General features: G+C 32.0%; 2 protein-coding genes across 2 annotated transcripts in view; one reads left to right on the top strand and one right to left on the bottom strand.

The window, feature by feature from the left end:
• LOC109087677 (transmembrane protein 163-like) overlaps positions 1-2,956 on the top strand; it is a 30,129-nt gene extending 27,173 nt beyond the window's left edge. Inside the window, exon 8 of the mRNA XM_042749275.1 lies at positions 1,196-2,956. Coding sequence (XP_042605209.1) covers positions 1,196-1,256 — 61 coding nt within the window. The 3' untranslated portion in view covers positions 1,257-2,956. The remainder of the gene's footprint in view (positions 1-1,195) is intronic.
• Positions 2,957-7,119: 4,163 nt separating this feature from the next.
• The window catches only part of LOC109087669 (alpha-1,6-mannosylglycoprotein 6-beta-N-acetylglucosaminyltransferase A-like), a 48,853-nt gene continuing 29,933 nt past the window's right edge, over positions 7,120-26,039 (bottom strand). The window contains 12 exon segments of the mRNA XM_042748575.1: positions 7,120-7,490; positions 9,017-9,174; positions 9,289-9,363; positions 9,779-9,822; positions 9,825-9,840; positions 9,843-9,893; positions 10,001-10,163; positions 13,912-14,060; positions 18,016-18,149; positions 24,030-24,163; positions 25,008-25,142; positions 25,224-25,393. Of these exon segments, the coding sequence (XP_042604509.1) occupies positions 7,292-7,490; positions 9,017-9,174; positions 9,289-9,363; positions 9,779-9,822; positions 9,825-9,840; positions 9,843-9,893; positions 10,001-10,163; positions 13,912-14,060; positions 18,016-18,149; positions 24,030-24,163; positions 25,008-25,142; positions 25,224-25,393 (1,428 nt within the window). The 3' untranslated portion in view covers positions 7,120-7,291.

Here is a 26,039-nt window from a genome sequence, read left to right as displayed (position 1 = left end):
ACTTAAATTAACCAGGTCAGATTTCTGTTAACTGAATGCGTTTTAAATACAGAATAACCAGGTTTATATGTTTATCACCAATCAATCCAATTTGTTTCAATCTCATACATTTATATATTGCTTCTACATCTTGCTGAATAAATGCTTTCATAATTTAATGGTCTAAGCAATTTGAAATAATGCATTGTAAAAATATGATTATTTAAATGAAATCAAATACGTGCAAACATATATAAATCATGCCATGATTTTTGATTTCTGAGTGCAGAAATCTTACCTGTTTCTTACCTGTTTGATTGGCAAATATGTATCATATATTAAGTTTTTTATAGTTTATTTTAAACTGTATAATCCAAATGAATGGACATTTTAGATTCAATTCATATAATTAAATCTTACATTTAGGCCTATTTATTTGTTTAGAGTGGAAATATATATATATATATATATATATATATATATATATATATATATATATATATATATATATATATATATATATTTTTTTTTTTTTTTTTTTTTTGTTTGTTTGTTTGTTTCGGAATTAACAGGATTCAAATGCTGCAAACCAGATTCAAACCTGTGTTAGAACATTACTTTTTTTCATATTCAAACAGAGCTTTCAATTAAATTTCACAATAGAAAAGTCAAATATATGATTGAAAATAAAATATAAATCCCTTTGAACATGCACGAATTGAAGTTATGTCAAATAATTTTACTAAATGTTCTAATGACTTGTTATTTTGATTTTGATTGAGATACTATTATAGTTTTTTAAAAATATTTTTATTCAATTTTATTTTTGAATTTCCATTTTAATTTTAATTTTAGTTGAAGTTTTAGTAATAAAAAAATTAGAAATAGTAAATATATGTCTATACAGACATCAGTTTTAGTTGTTTTTTATATTAATAAAAATGAGAAATAGTTATAAAAATATATATATAAATATATAAAGTTTTACTTTATTTACTTTAATAATCCTGTAAATTGAAGAGGTATTAAAAACCTATATATGCACTAAATATTTTTTATTGTTAAAACATGCCATCTCATTTTCTACCTTAACTCTAACTTGTATATGTAACTATAATATTTTGTTAATATAGCGACATATGCACTAAATACCAGTCTGACCTCTAAAGTTAGCTAGTTTTTAGTTTTTGTATTTTTCTTCCTCTTTCTCCGTCAGGTTGTTAAAGGACATGGCGCCCCGCGTCAGGCAGACGAGACATTACGAGCGCTTCGAGTAGCGGTTCTGATTCTGGAAGACTCAACACACACAGAAACACTCCTGTGGAGATTCTCCTGAGAGGAAAACACAACATAACACACAACACACACACTTTACCTGCCTCAGGGCAAACGCAGCCACAAACCTCCCCTGTAAATATGGATCTGAAAGGGAAAACTGAGAATTAAATATATAAAATGTGTTTTATCGTATCGTTTGAGATGGAAATGAGCTAAGATACATTTCAGAATGTATATCATCTGATATTGAAACCCAAGATTCATCACATTGAGTAATATTATGGGTATCCATATAATGGGTGAGAGACATTTTTAGATATGATTTGTGCAGGTTATTACAAATATAAATGTCCAGGTTAGGAGGGAAGAGGTTTATCAGGTAAACTTTACACAGTTTGTCGTTTTTGTCTAGTTTGTTTAAGTTGATATTTATTTTAGTAGTTCTTTAGTAAAAAAGTTTGTTGCATCTGTGAAAACCTGTACAATTTTTACATGAAAAATTATAAAATAGATTAAATTAACACAAGCACATATGATTTCAAAAGTTCTCATATTTGAAATTTCAATAAAATTTCACAGTGGAAAAGCCAAATATATGATATAAAGACAAGTATAGATCACTCTGAAAGTGTACAAATTGAAGTCATGCCAAAACAATTTGACTAAAATGTCAAATTAATAATTTGAAGAGGTGCTAAAATTTGTAGATAATGAGTTGTTCTCTTAAAGAGGACCTTGTTGAAACTTTAATTTGTCTTTTTTCCTTGTTAAAACGTGCCATTGAATCATCTACATGATCTTTAAAGTATATGATTCATCAAACAGGGCATTTTCATATCTAATACAATTGTAACATACTCAAAACATAACACATGACGAAACTTTCAGTACTTAAAGAGCACTAGTCTAAGTCTTCAAATCAATTGCTACCATTAAACCGCTTCATTTGCTAGACCTAAATAATGTAATTATGTAATTTCATCTTTCGCACTCCATTGAAACAGTAAAACTCTGTGAAGTTCATTTGTTATAGCTTGATCCAGCCTTGCGTAGAGCTTTTGGTGAAACTTGTACTTATTAAATGGCTCACGAGCGTTACTCGCACAGTAACAAAGCCTTAAAAACTTGACCCTTCATGATGTGAAGTTATATGTTCTTAAGTATTAGACTGTTGTAATATTTGCCACGAAATTTGGCCGTTTAAATGTGTATTTGGGAAAAGCCAAGTTTCTGAGCATTTTATGTAGCAAATATATCGAAGCTCCATGGAGCAGTTGGACGTAACGGTGACGTTACAGACCGTCCGATCGCGTATGTGCTATTCAGTGGCAGTTCGTAGTGTGATTGTCGGTGAAAAGCAACGTTTGTGCTTTTGGAGAAGTGTATGACTAATGCTGTTTTTTTCAGGTGTGTGGTCGAATTCAACGCTCTGTTCTTAATTGATATGTTAAATACCTTGAGTCCTTGTCGGAGGGACTAGACACAAGCACACACCCCTGCAAATGGGACTTTCGTTTGTACAGATTATAAAACCACATGTAGACGTGTGCTTAGGACTTAAAAGAGTAATTCACCCAAACATTTAAATTGCTGAGCATTTACTCACCCTCAGGACATCCAAGATGTAGTTTGTTTCTTCATCAGAACAGATTTGGAGAAATTTAGCATCACTTGCTCACCAATGGATCCTTTGCAGTGAATGGGTGCCATCAGAACGAGAGTCCAAACAGCTGATAAAAACATCACAATAATACACGAGTAATCCACACATCTCCAGTCCATCAGTTAACAACTTGTGAAGTGAAAAGCTGCGTGTTTTATGAAGCAAGTCGATCATTAAAGTGTTTTAACGTCAAACAGTCGCTTCTGACCAAAATCCATAATAACACTTAGTCCATAATAACTCAGAGTAGGGGTGGGCGATAATAACATAAGTAGACCAGTAAGAATGTCAACTTGTAGAGATTTTCGACTGTCATCTCTATCGCAGTTAGAGGCTTAAGTGATGTTGCTGTGCTATGTGGTCACAAAAACTTTGCGTTTGCATTTTATTTTAAACATTGTGGTTTAGAAACATGTGATTTTAGGCTGTTGAAAAGCAATCAGCAGATAAAGAGAACTCATTCTGCTATATGTGCGTGCACTGTCTGAGAGTTTCTGAGCCATCGTAGAGCGTGGAAGAATTGAACGTTTATTGAGTTTATTTTTATTAAAGGTTATTCTTGCCACTTTATAGCCCTTGAACAGTGAAATGCACACTTGTATGTGTCAAAATACCCATCTTTGCAAGTATCCTCGTAAACAGTATATTGGATCCAGGCAGCTCTTAAAGTGATAGCAGTTTAATATTCCTGCTGTCTGTCATTCATTTGTTCTACAGTTATTTTTTTGTATTTCTTGTAATTAATTTCTTATTCTTATTTAATCACTTTCTATTTCATTGAGTTCAGTGAGCTTGAGTTTTTTTTATTTTTTTCACTTAGGCTAGTATTAGTTTTGTTTTGTTATATTGACACAAGTGACAAATATGAAATTTCTATCATATCAAAATTTCAATATCATCAAGACCTTATTTAAAGCAAAAATATCCATATCGTGATATATATCGTTACTGTAATCTATTATCTATAATAATGAAAAAGTCCATGTCCTGTTGGCGTCTCATGTCAAAATCCACCAAAATATTTAGAACTGTTTTGAACAGTTTTGATTTGTAAACAGTATTTGATCTGTGCATATTTCTCTCCTGATTCAGAAGAGATGACTTTCACTGGAGAAAGCAATGCTATGGATAGAGAACTCATATTTTAGCCAGAGTTGAGTGGATTACTTGTGCATTATTGTGATGTTTTTATCAGCTGTTTGGTCTCTCATTCTGACGGCACCCATCCACTCCAATGGATCCATTGGTGAGCAAGTGATATAATGCTAAATTTCTACAAATCTGTTCTGATGAAGAAACAAACTCATTTACATCTTGGGTGGCCTGAGAGTGAGTAAAGTTTAATTTTGTAGGTGAACTATTTCTTTAAAACTGAGGCCCGAAAATAATATAGGGGCTATTATTTGGTTAAAGCCATTATTTAGTTAAAAACTGAATTCACACCATTGTTTGAAGAACAAATGCTGACAAAGGCCGAAGTAAACCCACGTCGGGCTGAATGTCATAAGATACATGAATGTATATATATACAACTATGTTGCTGTGGAGTACACATGTATATTTACACAGAAATGTCTGTTGTCACAGAAAAATGTTTATTTGAAAAATAAAGATATATCCTACTGATTCCTCAAAATTACTGAAAAACAAACTGTGTCCGTTTTCGTTTTTTCCATGTCTTAAAATCCATCATAATGAATGTAAATCACCCCCAAAACAAAAGAACAACTTCAAAACAAACCCATCGAGTTGATCAGTTTACAGATGATGTGTAAATTCATTTCAGTTTCAAACAAAAGCAATTATTATTAACAGCAACGTAAACCAGAACATCGTTAACATATTGGTTCCATTCATAATTCGGGTTTCGTTCCAAATTATTTCCGATATATGAGCAGTAGTTACTAGGTAAGAATTACTGGCCATGATTTTTTTTTATTCGACTAATCTAACATTTTCAATAAAAGTTTGACAGTCATTATTATAAATAGCTACAGCTAAGCCGTACGAACACAACACAACTTTCGAAACGTTGGCATCCTTCATACTGTAAACCAAAAGTAACGACTTTAGTCATCTAGAAATATTAGTTTGATTGTGTGATTTTGCGTGTCAACAACCACCAAACATTTGGCGAGACTATTTCACGCTAAATGCAGAGCGACTCTAGTTCAGCTATTAAACTACTATTTTGGCTTTTAGCTAGCTAGCATCTCACCTCCAGCGCTTGCTATTTCGTAAAGGAAAACAAACCAGACAGTTCTAGTAACCATTAAAAGGCACATCATGAAACAAGATGAAACAATAGCTTGGCTGAAGACCTTCGTTTTACATACAAACGTACAGATCTCGACAAAGAGCGGAAAACGCAAACGTAAAACTATCGTATAAGTTAGAGTGGAAAACTAGAAGAGACCCATCTATATTTACAAATGTGCAAATGTGTACAGAAATCATACACTGGATTAAAAACATCAAATGAGGTTTTTGCTGGCTTTTGAAATTAAACTGTGTTCGCAATGTTTGTCCAGAGTATTGACAATAAAGGAAATTATGTTACGATATGTTATGCTGTACTATTTTTATTATAACATTTCACGAATCAGAAAGAGCCTTTTGTGTATTTCTTGTTTTTAAATTAAACTACATTTTGTAGTTAAGTATTCAGTTATTTTTTAATTGAAATTTTACACGTTGTCATTAAAGAATTTCGAATAATTTCGGTCATCATTTACTAAACCTCAAGTTGATTGAAACCTGTATGAGATTCTTTCTTTAGTTGACAGAAGCCACTGACTTGTCAGTGTAACTGTTTGGTTACTAAAATTCTATAAAATATTCAGAAACACATCCTTTCAAGTATTAAATTAATAATACACCTAAATGTACTGTATATTTAGTTCTGCCGCACATATTTTTTTATTCAGACAGTACTCTGGACAAGCATGTGCGCTTATACTTAAATTAGTCTGATAAATAACATTTCCCTCTATAAAGAATTTTCTCTTCTATAAATAGTCACATAAAAATCAACAGGCAGAGATAAAGATCTGTATACAAAATAAATTAAAAACAAACAATTGTACAGTGTCGTAATATCTGGTGTCAAATCTTCGCTATAGTGCATTTTCATTCCAAAACACAAGTAACTAATAGTTTTGACGCTTTTCGATTATAGGCAGGCAAATTCAAGAAAATAAAAACGAAACAAAAACCAAGGCCAATTTGTGTTTTTAACACAAAATATAAAAAGAAAAAAGTAATTTATCCTAGTAATGTGAACTTTGTTTTTATACAGATAAATCTTTCTTTTTTTATACAAATAAAGATAAACTTTTACAGAAATATCTGTGATCGTATTGGTGTTTACCTTATCCACATATAGAGCATCTGAAACCTGTGATATAGTGTTAATTCGGGTAAACTCTGCCACTTTTGCCAATTAACGCAACAGCAAAATGTGTCTCAATTTAGTTGAATTCAGTCTAATAGTTTAACGGTTAGTTTGGTCAGTTGGTTTGCATTCTAGTTCATACTGGCTGGTTTGCGACGTGTGTGTTTCACTAAAACATCACATCTGGCAGTTGACGGGTGCAGTACGGCGATATTTAACGTGGATCGTGACCAACACCGAAAATTCCCAGTGTTAGCATGTGCTGTTATTAAACTGTCGGAAATAAACAACCATGCAGAATAAAGCGGACCGCGTGTTTACATTTCAGCGTCTGTTATTTACATGTGAACGCGTCATTTCATGGAGCCAGTACGTGGAAAGTCCAGTTTCAGTGTAAAAGTGGGGAAATTTCTTGGCAAAGTTTGTTTCCCCAACAACAAGCGCTCTCGCACACACAAATAACACGCATTCGGTAAGAGTCTTGGTCAAAGATGCTTTTCAGAGTCAGTCGTCAGACTTGGTCCAATGATACGTCACCTTCAGAGAGAGAAGAAAAATTGGACGAAGTAAAAAAAAATCGGTAGAATGAAGAACCATGGTAATAAATGTCACTACAGTGTTTCCTCCACGCCAGCAGGGGGCAGCGTGCAGTTCTGATTCCCTGCAATCCTCTTCAAGTATGTCAGCCTGAAACTAGTTCAAGTTCACGCAAAAACAAAAAAATCCAGCAAAATACAACATTATCTTCTCTTTCCATCATCCTCCGCACTCCATCTTTTCCGATACATTCCTCACTCCAGCTTATTGAGTTTATGGGAATAAAACAAGAGTTGGATTACTCTGAATTCTTTAATCGCATCACCGCACGTTACAACACTGCCACTGTCTGCATTGCGCTTTGTAACAGTCCCGTCCTGTCCTGTACGGCGGCTGATGAACCACCAGGTTAGTCGTACGGAGTTGCTGAAGTGTGCGTGTTATAAGCAGTCCTTGCACAGCGCCACCTGTCCTTTCATGTAGTCTCTGCAGGGACAGATGCGCGTGAGGGACTGATGGGCCCCGGCGCAGCTGAACAGCAGCAGGTCCGACTGGAACATGCAATGCCCCGTTGAGTCGCTGAAGGCGGGGACCACGTTATCGCTGGCAGACTCCACCGTCTTACACTCCACACCATACCTGCAGTAAAGAAACCACAGAGAGAGTGCTTGAGGACATGACATGAGGTCACTGAAAACAGTAAATACAGAACCATGGCAGTACACTGGTTTGTTTTAAAGACAGGTACCATTGTAATATCAAGATTAATTCAAACATGTAGCAAGATAATACCATGGATTAATTTATGGAAAATAATGGAAAATACCATTTATTTAAGTATAATTATGTATTATACTATGTATAATTATATTAAAGTAAGCATAACTATAAAGTATACATTAATATATTAAATATATATTTGACATTAAAAAATTGTATTTATGAAAAAATAAAGGAAAAGTTAATATAAATATTATTAGATAATGAACATTTTAATTTGTATATTTAAATCATTATGCTAATAATATTTATATTTAAATATTAAATCGCTGTATTATATAAAATATATTAATATATTAATTTATGCAAGGAAAAAAATGAATATAAATATAAAATGATATTTATAATTAAATATAATTAAATATCAAAATATTTTAAAATATTTTTGCTTTTAATTTAAGGAAAATTAAAAAAAATATATAATATCAAACTACGCACTTAAGTAATATTTGTAATGAAATACTACAGATATGTATAATGAAAAATATATATTTATATGTTAAACATCAAAATGTATATTACGGAAGATTAAGTTATGGAAAAAGGAAAACAACATTTAATATTAAAAACCTATTTTGCTTAATTTATGGAAAATAACATCTAACTATTCATCAAATAAGTTATATTCATAATTAAATATTAAAATACAAGTGTCTGTGTGTGTGTATATATAAAATTATATAATTTATATTTAAATATGTCAGTTTTTAATGTAATAAAAATATATATTAAAATAGTAATACTATTCATATATATAGAAAAAAACTATAAATTGTATTTATTATTAAATATTAAACTATTTATAATTTAAATATATTATAAAACATATATTACTATTTTAACAATATTAAAATACATAAGCATCTAATAAATCATTTATAATATAATATATTCAAATATACATTTATATATTATACCTAATTCAATACAAAAAAATGTATTAATATAATATAAATATATATTATTTTACTAAACATTTAAATAAGTCAATTATACTACAAATATATGCATTAATTCATAGTTAAATACAATTTTCATTATAAAATAAAACAAAAACTTCTGTGCTTTAAAACAAATTATAATCATGTGCATCAATATCAAAACTAGTAATCTGCACAGGTTAAAAAAAATCACTACAGATTAAAATAAAATGAATGAGAGTTTTATAATGATATCCAAGGTCAAGTCATTTACAAAAATAGTCCAAATCTGATGCAAATGTTGGGTGATTTAAGGCAAATCCCACCACACCTCAGTAGAAGCGAATTAAAAAAAAAAAAAAAAAAAAAACATTTAAATCTTATTTAAATCCAAGGAGAAATAAAGGGGCTGTGAAACGCAGCAGTGTCCTCTGCTGTCCGGATGGAGAAGTGCAGCGCTGGTACCTGAACAGATCCTTGTCTTTATTGAGATGCTGGAAGAAGGAGGGTTCACAGATCAGCTGCTCCTCCTGACACACCTGCTTGCAGGATTTACCTGCCGGAGCGAACTTGACCTGCATGGCGCTGAGAGGTACAGGTTCAGCAAGACCGTAACAGAAATCATGCACAAAAACACACATACAGGTTCAGCAAGAGTGTATTGCACGCCCCATAACATCACATCACACTTGAACTCAAACAGCAGACACGGCTCCACACAGACACAGGTACAGTACCTGGTTCTCGATGAAAGCGTGCACGCGCTGTAACATCCCCTCACAGGTGAACTCATACGGCAGATACGGCTCCAACTGAAAAACATCACACGTCGACAGCTTATAATTGATATGTTTTGCTTCACTATAGTTTGCTCCCAGAAGTGAGCTGAATATGGCCAATCCAGCAGGTTTTCTATTAGGGACCCTACCCTTAATTGATAAACAATTGTTTGAGTAAAGTTATGTGTTATGCGTTTGGGGCTAATCGGGGGTAGTAATACAATTTTTATTAATAAAACAACAAAACATATCTGTAATGTCTTCTCATTTTAGGTAGCATATATAACATGTGTGTCTAGATTTGTCACACTTCAGAATACCATACCCCTAAAGGACAAATTCTACTCATAAATAATCCACATAATGGACCAAAACTGCTGGAAAGGAAGTGCTTTAGGAATGCTTGCATTAGTAGGTCTGTAGCCTGGGAGTGACCAGAATTGTGTACCTTCTGACTGAGGATGGCTTTAATGGTTTCGTTCTGCACCTCGCTGGATCATCTATGTTGACGTGTTCCAGACGTATGTGGCCGTCGCGATGTAAACCTCAGCATAAGGGTGGTGCTAGGGTGATTTAGGTCAGCTGGGGTCAAAGTGTTCAAAACACTATCAGAGGACAACCGATTCTGCACCACGATAAATGACCTCAGCCAAAATAATAAATGGACAACATAAATAAGTACCTCTCTGAGTGTGGGTTTGCCCTTGAAGAAATCGGTGTTTTTTCTGCTTTTAGGCGGGTCCGACCTTGGGTTGGGTGAAGTGCAGCCATCGGCTATGGCCTCCAGGTGTGGGTGGGGTCCCTCGTACGGGAAGGACAGTCCGACAAATAGCGCTAAACGACAAACAGAGATTCGCAATCTTGTCATTTGATCTCCATGGTATATATACAAAACATTATTATAGCAAATATCTACCTCAACATTGAATTCAACGGTACATTAACATATAATTTATTATTCATAATAAAACACAAAATTTTAACACAAACCTGATGGCATTTAAAAAATAGTTCACTTTTTATTTTCTTGAGTGCTTTCGTGACATGTAATGTAATTTAGCCCAAGTACTATTATTACAATTTCATATTTATTATACAATTTATTAATTCATAATGCCAAAAAACAACTATATATGGATATTGATTACTGTATGGTAGTATTCTGTAAAAGAAACTAATGTTATGAAAGTGTAAATGTAAATTATGGTCGATGTTTTAATGTTACTTTCGCCCAAAACCTATATTAAAGATATCAATAATAATCTTAGAAATGGCTCATCGTTTCTCATTTCTAAATTCTCATAGTCGGTTGTGTTTTCCGATAGATAGATGTATTCCGTTGATTCATCGAAAATGGAAATGAGATTTTACTGGGACCATTGTCTAAACAAGACGGCCACAGAGGGGAACGTCAACAACAAAACGATCCACTGTATGGAAAACCTGGCTGCTGATTCACCAGAGCCAAATGCAAATTTACCTGCAGTAGAGTCTCTACATTTGCAACAGCTGCACATGCAGCACTCCTCTAGAAAAGTGTCCAATTCACAAGCTCAAAAAACCGCACGGCCTCATAATCTCACAATCACGCAGTGAGAAGGGAGTAGTAATTAATCGCCTTCTCCCCGACTCCACACACTGCACTGAGCCAGACCACTCGAGCAAATGTTTCAATGTGGCTAGCAGAGGCCACAATAACATGTTTGTGAAGTGTGCCAGGCCGAACAGGTGACCACGCACCAATCACACCTACACACAATAAAACAATTACAAACCAATCAACTTCACAAAATACATTAACCTTAACTTAAAAGCACTGAGATTACACTCATGAGGAGTGTTAGTTTAAACCTTCATGTACTTCACCCCCCCCCCCCCCAAAGAGTTTAAAGGGACTGTAAATAATGTGTTTTTTTAATTTAAAAAAAGGATTTAAAAGATAATTACCATTAGTCTGCTAGTGTTTTCATAATTAGGCTGTATTCTGAAAAAATAACATTATAAAAAACAACTATCTATACTATTGATATTTTATGGCATTTTTGTAGTCCAATTTTATCCAAAGTGATGATGTATGTATATGTTATAATAAGTATGATAATGCTATTAATATTAATAAAACACTAATTATTAATTTACAATTTACTCATTTATAAAAAGCAACATAAATTTATATGTAAAAAATAAACAATAATAAATCTATAAATATTAAATTATAATAATAAAATTAATAATGCTATTAATAGCATTATATATATATATATATATATATATATATATATATATATATATATATCTATATATATATATGTTGTGTGTGTGTGTGTGTGTGTGTGTAGTAAAATAACATAATATAAATAAAACTATTAATAATAAAATTATTAAGATTTATAAATTATTATAATTATTATTATAAATACTAAAATTATTAACACATATTATTTTAATTATTGATAAAAAGTTTATTTTATTATAATATTTTTGGTAAATTATATTTTTTGTGTTGTATATATATATAATGTCATTTATTGTATAATCTCTCTCTCTCTCTCTATATATATATATTTAGTTAATATTAATGTATGATAATGTATGAAATAGCTAATAATATTAACAAAACACCACGATAACAAAAATTTATATGTATTTTAAAAAAATAATTATATATTGTATTTAAATTTTTTAGGTAATCAAAATTATACATACATTTACAACCTAACTATTTAATAAAACATACATACATACATTTTATATATATATATATATATATATATATAAGCATATATATATATATATATATATATATATATATATATATATATATAATTCAACAAAAACAACAACAATAATAAAACAATACAACAATTATTCTGCATAAAAAGTATAAACTTTCTGTGTTTGAACTTCTATTGTTTAGCAACAGGCGGCAGCAGAGAGGTACTGAAAAAAGCAGGCTTCTAGAAAGAAAGTTTGAGACTTCTTCAAGAAGTGTGGCAGAAGCACCTGCAGGGGAGTTTAGTGAACATTCAGATGGGCTGCCAAGTGACGAGCTAATCTGATGACACGATCACTCTTCCTGTACGAACTTCCTGTACAAAAAGCTTTGGCATGACATAAATGTTAATGTGTTTTGCAAAGTTTGCTGCTTCAGAATTTGTAGATTATTTTTTCACATGTTTCTATGGTATACTGAAAAGCAAGGATAAGCATATCATACGTTTCAAAGGCTTTTATTGGCAAAATAATATAATGAGTCAATATTTACAGTGTTGATCCTCTGCAGTTCACTCTGGCATGCTGGATATTAGCTTCTGGGCCAAATCTTTACTGATGGCGATCCGTTCTTGCCTTATTAGTTCTCTGAGTTGATCACAGTTTGTGGGCTTCTGCTTGTCCCCTCGCTTTTTTTGAGGACTGACCACAAGTTCTCTATGGGATTGAGATCCGGGAAGTTGCCTGGCCACTGATCCGAAATTTCAATGTAATGATCTTCAAGCCTCTTCTTTATCTCTCTTGCTTTGTGACATGGTGCTCCATCATGCTGGAAAATGCACGGATCACCACCAAATTGCTCATGGATTGCTGGAAGAAGTCGCTCTTGCAGGAGGTTTTGATACCATTCTTTATTCGTGGCAGTGTCTTTGGGAAGAATTATAAGAGAGCCCACTCCCTCGGTTGAAAAGCAACCCCCTACATGGATGCCTCAGGATGTGTCACTGTTGGCACGTCACAGGACTCATGCTAGCGTTCACCTTTTCTTCTCCGAACAATCGATTTTCCAGATGTCCCAAACAGTCAGAAGGGAGCTTGATCAGAGAAAATAACTTTGCCCCAGTCTTCTGCTGTCCAATCCTTGTACTTCCTGCAGAATTTCTTGGAGAGAAGTGGCTTCTTTGCTGCCCTTCTTGACACCAGGCCTTTGTCCAAAAGTCTTGGCCTCACTGTGCATGCAGATGCTCTCACACCAACCTGCTGTCACTCCTGAGCAAGCTTGGTTCTTTCAGGTGCAGTATTCTTTGTAGCAATGACTTCTTCACTGCAGCTGAACCTCTTTCACTAAAGTTCTTGATGATCTAAAACTTCTTCAATTTTCAGGTGCAGTATTCTTTGTAGCAATTTCCTTGCATGTGAGACCATTTTAATGCAAAGCACTTCTTCCTTCTTTTATAGCAATCAGTCTGCTCTTACAATCTAATGAGTATAAAGCCAAAACTTTTGGCAATGACTGTATGTAATCGAAGTGGCCTCGCTCTCTGGACTTTGCATGAAGTTGAAACAACAGGGAAGTTAATAGTAGAGCTCAGAGTGAGGAAAAAGGCCGAGGCGGGAGGAAAGATAAGCTCTGAAACTTCAGAGAAACAACAGCAGAACAGCACATCCTCTCTCTCGTGGCTGATGTTCATGCCACACACTGGCACAAGCACAGCTTTCCAGCACAGACAAACGGGACAGACTTATTACACTGTGCTATAAACTCAAAACACAAGTGAAAAAAAAAGTCCTAATAAATGACTGTACGGGCCATTTTCAAGTCTACCAGAAATGTTTAGCAGAAACAAAAGGAGTTTGTTGATTCAGACCTTGGTCTCGCGCAGAAGGAACTGGAGGTCGCGTCCACTCAGGATGCCGTGGTTCTTCACGTAGGCCGGCAGGTGGACCGTACTCGTGCCGTGGACCGTGCCGTGCACTTCCATGTACGAGTGAATGACGTCCAAGTATTTCTTTTTATCCTAAAACACAAATAAAAGACACATACATGTGAAAAACCAGTGACGCTGGTTGATGAAACGGAATTAAAGTAGTTTTATTGTAGCACTCGGAAACTATTTTTAATTTCCGCTGATGTAATCAAGACCATGTGGGCGGGGCTTAATATTTTTAAACTCTGGATTCTATTATATTACAGGTAGTATTTAGTATTCATAAAATGAATATTCATAAAATATTAATATATATTATATTGCAATACATAAAACAAATTATAACATTATTTGTATTTTAAATTAATAATTATACATCTTATAAATGTTTTATGTAATACAAATGATGAAATTAATATTAATAAATTATAGTAAATTTATAAAATATGAAGTATAATATAACAAACAATAATAAAAAAAAAATCATTTAATCTTTCACAAATAAAATCAAAAACACTTAAATCACATTCAAAAATTATCTAAACTCTGAATTCACATTCACAAATTATCTTTATTTAAAAAAATTATAAATAATATTTCAATGATTTGCATTATAAAATTACAAATTATTTATTTTATTAGTAAATTGTTATATAATAAAAATGATTAACCATAACACCACAATTATTAATAGATAATATAATTAATAGTATAATATTACTATTCACTTAACAAAATAACGAAAACATTTCTTTTAGCTGATGCAAGCAAGACCATGTAAGTCCATGCATTTAGTCATTATTATTTATAACGATCTTTATTTGAAAACAATTTACATTAAATATATAAAATAATGATGTATAATATTACTATCAATAAAACACATACTTATAATAAAATATTGAAAATATTTCTATTTGTAAAAAAAATAGTTATTAAATTATGTAATCAAAATGATTAACTATAATAATAATAATATCATTAACTAATATATAAAATATGCTATAATACTGTTAAAATATTATATTGATATTATACTATAAAATATAGTAGTAATATTACTATTCATAGTAACAAAATAACAATTACAACAAACAGTTTTCTTTTCTGCTGATGTAAGCAATAACAATATTTTTTGCATATTTTTGTCTCAAATTCACATGATCTGAATCATATTGAGACATTCTGTCACCAGATTTGCATGACTGGAGTCACAAGACCCCAGTAGGGGTCTATATATATAATGTATATTTCTCTAACATATTTTAATAAATTTATATATTCTATATTGAGTTTATATACTTTAAAAATTTCAAATTTAAAAATAGCTATTTGACTTTTTAATAACTGATTATATATATATATATATATATATATATGTGTGTGTGTGGTAAATTATGTTTCTAATATATTGAAATATATTTGATTTTATATATTTTAATAATAAAAAAATACATATAAACATTTATGTATTTTATCAAAATATCAAATATTTTAATAATTGATAATTATATATGTAATTATGTAATTATATATATAAGATATATAATGCTATAATGAAATGAATAAAAACAAAAAAAAAATAAAAAAAAAAAAGCAAAAAAAAAAAAAAAAAAAAAAAAATAAAAAAACTACTTCTAATTAATTACAAATTTTTTTATTAAAAAATAAATCAAGGACAAAATAAATTAAAAATTATCGTTGTCTTAAGCAATTTGTGATGAACAATTTGTATTTTCAAATACATTTTTATAATAATGTTTAGTCTGGATTTATTGTCTTGTATTCTTACTTATGATTCACATCTGTGAGTTATAGCATCTCCGATAGGTCAGAACACACACACACTCAAACAGAATATCAATGATCTCCTTGTTTAATCATCAGTTAGTTCCTTGTTTTATCGACTAATAAACATGCAGTGATAAGACTATGGGAGATATGAGCTGGAAATACAAACACAGCATGCAAACACTGTGTGTTTGTGAGACTGCAGCTACGAAGTGTAAAAATGCGCATTGTTTTGGTGTTTAACAATATAAGGCATTCACACACTCGAGCATGTTTCATTATTTTATGTGTGTGTGTGTGTGTCTGTTTGTGTGAGAGAGTCAAACCACCCGCAGAAAAGCATCTGTGTTTGAGACAGAACATAAACACGCAGAGATGCATTACATGTGAACTTGTAGCACCAATAACACGATGAATGTATTTGTGTGCGTGTAAAGAAACAGCCAAGACTTTATTTGCATTTCAAAAGCCTATACACATATCCTCTGATCTCTAGACGACACACACGCACACATCCTGATTCAGGGTCTATGCTCAAGTTTGTTTCCATGGAAACCAGTACTTGAGAGGCTGTGCAATAGCAGGAGCCTTTATCTTTCTCTCTCTCTCTCTCTATCTCTGGGTGAAGGATGGCATCAGTAAAATTGCATGAGATTAAATGCGAATGCACTGTCACTGTAATTGCATCCGTCTTTTGCAGCCTCTTACTGACCCTAACCTCCGTTCACTGGCAGCTTGTTACTACTATCTAACCAACATACACAAACACTCTCCAGTGCGATTAGGTAACTTCTGCATACTAGCAAATTTCACAAACAAACTTTCGTTTCATGTCTAACAGAGCAAAAAAAAAAAAAAAAGTTTTCCATAATATGACTCTTTTTCATTATGCGATGTATTTGTAAAAAAAAAAAACTTTCCTTGAGATTAAATATGACTTTTCCATAATATGTCTCTATTATTACCATGTTGTGCTCCAAGAATGTGCAAAGTACCCTGAGGTTAATCGAGAATGCAATGTCACTATAAAGGCATCTATATTTCTATATTTCCTTTTTCTGACTGTTAGAACTAATCTGTCTTTTATACTCAACCTATAATAAACATAAATAAACTCCTTTGCGATTAGACAACCCCATCCAACATACCACGAAAAAAAATCCCATTATCCTTAACATGACTCTTTTCATTCCGTGTGTGAAAATACGGTCGGTTATTGTTACTGTACCTTTAATATATTGAAAAAAGTCGTGAGAAAAAAAAATTTATTCATTACTCCTTTCAACCCACACTCTTCTACAAAATAATAAAAAAACTTTTTTTTTTACTTAACCTTCAATAAATATAAATAAATTATTTTTTTTTGTTACTGTACCTTTAAGATATGTAAATGAGCTTTGTTGTGAATAGCATACCGGCAAACTTCCCGTAAACTTTCATTTTGTGTCAAAGACAACAATAAAAATTGTATCCATAATATGATATACGTCGTTTGCCAAAATTCTCTAAAACGTACCGTTAATATTAAACTGGCTGTTTTTGTTACTGTACCTTTAAGAGCTCTGTTGTGATTAGAATTTTCACGGAGAATTTTATTTCAGAGAGAGCAAGAAAAAAATCAGTTATTCATGATTTGGCTCAAACGGTCGGTTATTGTTACAACACCCTTAAAATATTAAAATAACCTCAACATAAACAAGAGAGCATTAAAGAAAAACGGTCGGTTATTGTTACTGTACCTTTAATATATGCAAATGAGCTCTTCTGCGATCAGCTAACCTTCACGTACTGGCGTACTTCATGTTAAAACTTTAGTTTCATAACCAAGAGAGCATGAAAAATATTGTTATTCATAATATGATTCTGTTCATCCAGTTCGACAAAAACACACAAACATTCACCGAGAAACCGACTGAGAATAATGTCCCTTCTGGGAAAAACGTGTGGGTTTGAATGTTCTGGAATGTGGACAAGTACAATAGGATTGGGTTTTCAGCTGCGTCTCTCATCACTCGGGCCGTTTCTGATCCAGATGGGCAGCGAAACGTTCCCAGTAGGAACATCTAAACAGCGGAACCGACCGTGACCTCATGCTGGGGAAAGATGAAGTCATCGCAGCCGAATTGAAAACACTTTTGTTGGCGCTCAAAGTCGGAAAACGTGGCGAAACAATCTAGCATATAAACACAGCACAGTTTCACATGTATAGAGCCAAGAATGAGTTGGACGTGGCTGTAGTTTGTGTGGAACTGACCTTCCAGAAGTTGTCCACCTTGCCGTACACCAGCGACTGGTTTTGCCGCTTGATGTCGTCGATGTGCTTGACGTCGCTGGCGTTCAGGTGCTGCTCCACCACGAAGCCCAGGAAGCTGTTATCTGGAGTGTGAGCTGCAGGGTAAACACAACAACCAATCAGACGAGGCCAGAGAGCTCCAGCCAATAAACATAAACATGACAAACCCACCATCAAGTTACTTTGGTTTATATAAATAAAATAGAGTTTCTGCCAAAGTATGAAAAGCAATTTAAAAAGAACAATATGTGAAGGAAAAAAAATTATAATGCACACTCCACACTCTCTTCTCACATAATACAAATTTAAATTCAAACTCAAATCAATATTTTATATGCATTAGTTATTTCATGCATATGCATTAGTTATGGTCATTATCAATGAAATAAGACCGTCTGACTGTATTATCTATTGCTTATTATAACTATGGCTAATAATTCAAGCAAAAACAAATAACTGTTTGTAAATATGAATATAAATGTATTAAAAATAGCAAAACACTTAAAATCACACATACATTAAGACAAAAGTCAATTATATAATTAAGGCTGGTTTAAAAAGAAAGATTTATAGTACCTTTCAAATTAAAACACATAAATACACCTATAATTTATAACATTTAAATACATAAAAAAATTATATATTAAATATATATTTTCAAAAGCTTTTTATTAATTATTTCGTTTCAAAATCGTTTCAATAAGCTTTCAATAAAAATTGTAAGGTTGTGACAACGTCACGTTGCAAATGTTAAACCTAAAATGCATTAAATTACAAATGTGTTGGCTGAAAAAAAAATTGATAGAAAGCTTAAAATAAATAAAAAGGTCAGGGCAAGATGTTTTGAATGGTACACATTTATAAAATGTATTAAACTACAAGATTTGTTGGCCAACAAAAAAAGTTATATAAAATACATTATATTTTTGTACATTATCCTTAACAGTTTTGGCAGTTTCATTAATTACTAGGTTTCATAATCATTTTAGTTTTTCAATTTTAATAAAAAGGGTATACTAAAAACATGTCGGGTTGGAGAAAGATGTCAATAAAAGTTAATAGTTAATTAGTAAGTTTGTGGTCTTTCAATGGCAGGTTCCACTTTGACAACTCGCCCCATATAATGCGACAACATTCTCCACCATTTATTTATTTATTTTTCTTTTTTGAAGATTTAAAAATTTAAGGCATGTTTCTATAAAGAAACTGACATAAAAATAAATAAATAAAATAAATACATTTTTAAACAAGCAAAAAGTATAAATACAAAATATTCTTAATATCATTGCTTTTTAAACACTGGGAAATCTATGATCTAGCATGGCACATCAGGACTGGAGTGCCTGAGGGAAGATGTTCGGATTAATTGTGTATGAGAAAGATCCGTGTGGGTGTCCTCGTTGCCAAGCGAGGAGCTGTTACCATGACAACGGTAGTCCAAGAGGTCGCCAGGGTAACGAGGCTTGGCAAAGATACACCTGAACGCCATCTGTCCGAAAAATTCAATCCTGAGATTAAGATTTCTTATTTACACACACCTCAACTGCATGTGTGTGTGTGCAGTCGGTGGTTACTGCCTTCGGGAGCAGCTGGAGAGTGTTGTCACGGTTACCCGTCAATTCCAATAAGAATGCAGGATGAAATTCAGAACCCAGGCAGACCATAATGCAATTTGCACAATTTTGCAGAAACCATATATGGCGTTTAAATGGAGCATGGCCTCTTGCTCTCCTTCTCACTATAAATACTGTAAATAGTGCAAATATGCTTGTACGAGAACACAAACATGTGTGAACACACACACTCATACTAACAACTATCAGTGTGAACGAAGACTCTTTTTTGAAGTTTCTGCACCAAAAAAGAAGGAAGGCTTGTGATTGAATTGCAAAAGACAGTCTAGACCTCACATTCATGCACTCGTCGCCCTTCAGAAGAGCATTTCGCAACACGACGCAGCAACAGCATGCAGGAATGCTGAGGAGACAAATTGCACAGTTTGCAGGTGGTGTCACCAAGATGTTGTCTTAATTAGCAGGAATGCGGGAGTTTGTGTGTGTGAGAGAGTTCTTATTATATCTAGGAGTGGAAAAGAATGAAACCTCACCATATTACACACACACACACACACACAGAGACGTCTCCCGTCACTGCAGCGGCTTTCATCTGTGATAGACATCTGATCCTGTTGAGTTTCACACTCACTAATGAGCTTTGTTTAAGTGCGGATTAGTTTCTGAAGGACAAAGCTTCATTCTTGCATGAAAACTGACGGATAAAATGATCTCATGTGTGTGCAAAGTGTGCTGGATTTGGAATTAGCAACCGATTAAACATGGACTGTTTCAAAAGAGGCCCTCCCCATTAAAAATATATATATATTATTATTAGGGCTGTGTATTGGCAAGAATCTGGCGATACGATACATATCACGATACAGTTGTGATACGATATGTTGCGATATGTTGTGATACTGTAAGCAAGGCGATATATTGGGATATTTCTTATTTTAGGTATAGGAGAATAGGATATCTTTTTAGGAATACTGTCACCATATGCAAACCTTAGCAAAAAAAAAAATCGATTTACATAAATATCGAGATTGCGTTTTTTTAAAAATCGATACAATATCGGCAAACAAAATATCGCGATACTCATGTGTAACAATATTTTCTTACACCCCTAATTATTATAATATATAATATATCCACACACACAAACACACACACATATATACATAATTAAATGATGTTGTGTTTACATTACTGTTTACATATGCACAAAATTTATTTTCTTGAGAAATAGTCTTCAAAATGACTTTTTACTTTTTCTTTTTCACTTCATTAATAAATATTTATTATGTACATATATTTATTATTATAATTATTATTAAAATTAATTATAATAAGTTTCATAATATGTAAATGAAAATAAGTGTATATATATTTTTATATAATTTATATTATCTTATATTTATTTATTCTACTATAATTACACTCTAATTTATATATATATATATATATATATATATATATATATATATATATTATATATATATATAAACATTATATACACATTACGTACACATTACTTACTTTTAGATTTATATTTATTATTCATGTTTATTACATTTATTTATTATACTACAATCAATGTATTTTTTTATCTAACCACTCACATACAATATACACACACACACACACACACACACACACACACACACACACATACACATATACATATATATATATATATATATATATATATATATATATATATATATATATATATATATATATATATACACATACATACATACATACACACACACCCATCAGTTAGAATTTTTTCATTCGGCATATGGCAAACTCTGTCCTTGCAATTAATAATTCAACAGCATAACCAGATGCCTGTGAAAAAAATAGACTGCGACAGCTCTTAATTACAGGAATGCTAAAGGAGGCGCATTATGAAACCTGACACAGACTGACCCTTCCACCTACTCTGACTTTAATTATTCATCCTTTATGCATAAATACATGAATATTTTAATACATTTTACAGATATTCCTCTCAGCAGCCGGGGGGGTTTTACTTTTGTTTATGAAAGGTATCTGAAAGAGAAAAAAAAAGGCTACACGAAAGAAAAAACAACTCTTCTCTGTCTGTGTGTGGCATATGGGAGGAAGTGGCATGCAATTGACAGGAAGTTGGTTAGTTTGCATGACTGTGAAGCCCTGTGTGCGTGTTTGTGTGGTTTCTCAGGCAACAGGTTGCAGCAAAAGTGAGACAAAATTGTCAACGAGTGTCTGTCGAACAGTCAAATGTTGTGTTTACGAGCGAGCGAATGTGTGTCGCGGTTTCGCTCGAGAAAAATTTCCGTCAAACCCAAAGCGGCCACAATGACGTCGTCTTTGCCTAGCAAACCCCAAAAAGCGGAATAAAAGAAATCAAATGGAAACTGACTTATTCCGGTACCGTAATGCCGGACTGAAAGCGACTTCCTCCCTCGGCCTCGAGAGCGATTAGCTCATCTGATATGTGTGGGAAGTGTTATGAACAATAGCAGCTTCAGGACGGGCGGCACGGAGGACGCTCAGCCGTAAAGGAAACGGGGACACGTCATTCTGACCTGTCATACACACAATATATGAGGTTGACAGACAGCAGTGTGATGTTTATCAGAAGTGCAATGAGATACTGCAGTGCATTGTGGGATGCGACGAGGGGACGCGGGATAAAGGCTTTTGACTGGCAGTGTTAAGAATGGAGGGCATACAAACACACGTGTGCCTGCATCTGATGCAATCGGGTGGTAATACTTGAAGCACAGTCTTTCTGAATGGCTGGATTTGGTGAAAGCGTCAGAATCTGGGGTTGACTGATGAACAGGTAGCTCTGTGTGAGTCTGCTGTCAACGCTCATGTTCTCACAGACGCCTGCGGACACGTGCCGAGGTCAATTACACACACCTGTCAAGGATCCGTCTTCCAAATCAAGCTCCAGGAGATCAGATACACAACACCACACACACACACACACACACACACACACACACACACACACACACACAATCAATATGTAGCTGCACTGCATGTCATGAAACCTGTCTAGAACACGTACAGCTTATTTTCAATTTTAAAATGCCTAAAAATTGTCTTTACCATAATCCAAAACAATAAAATATTATTTAAATAGTAAATTATATATATCAATCTCTTTAAATTTGTGTTGACTTTAATAAAATATATTTACATTTATAGTTGTCATTATTATTATTTTAGTAATTTTGCAGAAATATATGTCAAAATGAAAAATCATATATTTATTTTCATTAAAATTACCCATATAATGCAAAACAGTTATATATTAATATATTAATGATATATTATATATTAATATATTTATACAAGTCTTCAATTTATATATATATATATATATATTTATATGTATACAAGTCTATATATATATTATATATATATAGATATATATATATATATATATATAATATATAAAAAGAAAAATGTGTTAATTCACAATAAAAATGAAAAAAAAAAAACAAAAGAAAAATGTGTGAATGCATTATGATAATGAAAATATGGAGGGGAAATTAGCTTAATTGTCATGAAAAATGTTTAAAAAACATTCAAAATATTAAATATTAAAAATATATTTTAAAAGACACTTCTACATTTGGACCTTTTTTCCATTTTCTTATTTTCAGTAATTATTTTTAAGAATTAAAAAATTGTGAAAATCTGTCATTAATAATAAACTAATTTTTTTCATGAACAATTTCCACTGAAAAATGTGGTAATTTTGGTTTTAAAATCTTTTTTGTAGTTTAAAAAATTGACTGTAATGTAAGAAATACTTTAATACAATATTATTTTCTTCTTATTTTTATTTACAACATCTTTCTAATTTCTTATAATATTACTTTTTTTATTTGTAGTTAAAAATGAGTGTTAAAGTTAAAAAATATTATAATATAAAACTTTTCTTATATATCTTATTTTAATAATATGACTTAAGTTTTTACTTTTTTTTGTAATTAAATCAATAACTAAAGTGTAAATAAAGTACAATAAAATAGTAATATATACATTTTAATATATAAAATATTTTTATTTTGTGACGATATTCTTGAGGCGTTTTGTGACTTGAGTCCTGAGTCTAGTGGCGCTACACTCAAATGTTTTGGGTCAAGCCACACCTCAGTGAAAGCTATCTCTGCTCTCAAACAGGCATAATCAGAAATAAGATCAGTTCTGCTTGGAAAGCCGCAAGTTTCATGAGAATGTCAAAGCCTGTTTGTAAACAAAAGAGCTATTCAGAGCCCGAGCCGATCGGAGACACCACCAAAACCCCCAGAACCCCGTCGCGGCCCAGATAAAGTTTCCATGTCCAAAGGCCAAAACAGGAAAGGTTAAACACACACACACATACAAAAAGCCTCTCTCATGCAGACTTACGAAACATGGTGTTGAACTGCTGGGGGTTCAGGTTCCACTTGCCCCACGGAGTTTTGTGCCCTTTCGACTGGGCGTAGTGGGCGTGGTTAAACTCTGGCTCCGTCCCAAACGAGTCTAAGACCCTCAGCATGCACCTACAACACAAGTTCAACACTTGAGTGGGGGCAAAGAATAGCAGCATACAAGAGAAAAAAAAAATACTCACATAATAAAAAAAAAAAAAGAAAAAAAAAAGAGGCTTATAATAATTATTAAAATTATTATTATTATCATTATCATCATAAAATATTTGGATGCTGCATAGTGTTTATGTATGTGTATGTATGTGCACACACACACACACACACAATGGAAAAATACACTTAACTGTCTTGAAAAAAAAATTGTTTACTTTAAAGAAGAATTAAAAAAATTACATTATGCTAAGAATGACAGAAATAATGATAACAATAATAATTATAATCTTTTCATGACAAGCAAAAAAATTTCAATGAAAAACCTGACTTTTGGTAGAAAAAAATGTGGCACTTTTGGTTTTAAAAACTTTTTTGAAGTTAAAAAAAATGATTTAAAAAAACTATTGCACAATATTTTCTTATTTTAATTATTTAAAGATTTACTTTTGAATCTTTTGTAAATAAAACAATGACTAAAATAAAAAATTAATTTAAGTACTGTAATACAATATTTTTCTTACTTTTTTTTAAGATTTTTTTTTTTCAATTAAGTACATTTTTCCAATGAAAATGTTACTTTTGATTGAAAAATTTGGTACTTTTGATTTTAAAACTATTTTGTAGGTTTTTTTAAATTACTGAAATAATTTTAAAAATACTGTAATAGATTTTTTTATTTATTTTATTAATAAGACTTTAGTTTTACTTTAGAATTGTTGTAGTTTAAAAAATGACTTAAATTAAAAATTGCTTTTTGGCAGACTTTGACAAATATGTGCGCAAAATTGTGATGTGAACTCACTGATAATGGACCCAGGACGGGCCCAGAGTCTTCTTGAACTGAGCCAGACCCACGATGTCTATGTAGATGAGCTCCACAATCTTATCACCCTTTGTAGGGCAGCTGGACTTGTTGCCCATGACCTTCTTCATGATCCTGGACAGACAGAATTGAATGAAATTGACTTGAACGGAACTGATTTGAGTATTGAGGACAGAGACGGAGTCGGACACTCACTCCTTGAGCTCTGCGAGAGACGCTGAGATGCGGATGTCGTGTCCCAGCAGATACAGAGTGGTGATCAGGTCACTCCACTGAACCAGCTCGCCCAGAGGACCTCCGCTGAACGCGTTCTCCGCTATCTTAAAACCAGACTCCTTCGTCAGGAGACCCAGGTGCACCAGGATCTAAGATCAACATAATAATAAACAAGAAAAAAGGATTATATTAATATTGTCTTACATAGATATTATTTTATGTAAGACATACAATTTATTTGAATAAAAATTTAAATAAAACGATTTTAATAATGGTTTAAAATGTTAATTAAAAATACATTTAAAAATAATAATTTTATTATCATCATCATCATCATCATCATTTATATTTATTTTATAAGTAAGGGTTTTTAATTAAACGATATCCCAATTAAATCATATTATTATATGAATTTTTACATTACTATTTTTTAGAAAATATAAATATAAAAAATAACTATATTAAATTAAATCACACAACATTTATTTTCTTTAACAATAATGATGCTAAATTTAACATATCAAATTGCCAGTCCTAATTAAAACTAATCAAAATAATATACACAGTACCTAATTAAAAACTATCAAAACTTGACTTTACATGCAATAAAAGCAGAGTAGTTATGTAAAATACAAAATATAAATAATACCTATTCAGAAAATTTTAATCAAAATAACAAAAAATATTTCAATAAAAAAAACATATTGACATCATAAATCACTAATAAACAATAAAAAAAAAGTGTTTTTGAAATATGCAACAAAAAATAATATCTAAATATTCTAATTTTATAAA

Source organism: Cyprinus carpio, chromosome B22 (genome assembly GCF_018340385.1).
Source record: "Cyprinus carpio isolate SPL01 chromosome B22, ASM1834038v1, whole genome shotgun sequence".
Classification (NCBI taxonomy): domain Eukaryota; kingdom Metazoa; phylum Chordata; class Actinopteri; order Cypriniformes; family Cyprinidae; genus Cyprinus; species Cyprinus carpio.
Note: the sequence above shows the minus strand (reverse complement) of the source record. Positions and strands in the feature narration are given on the sequence as shown.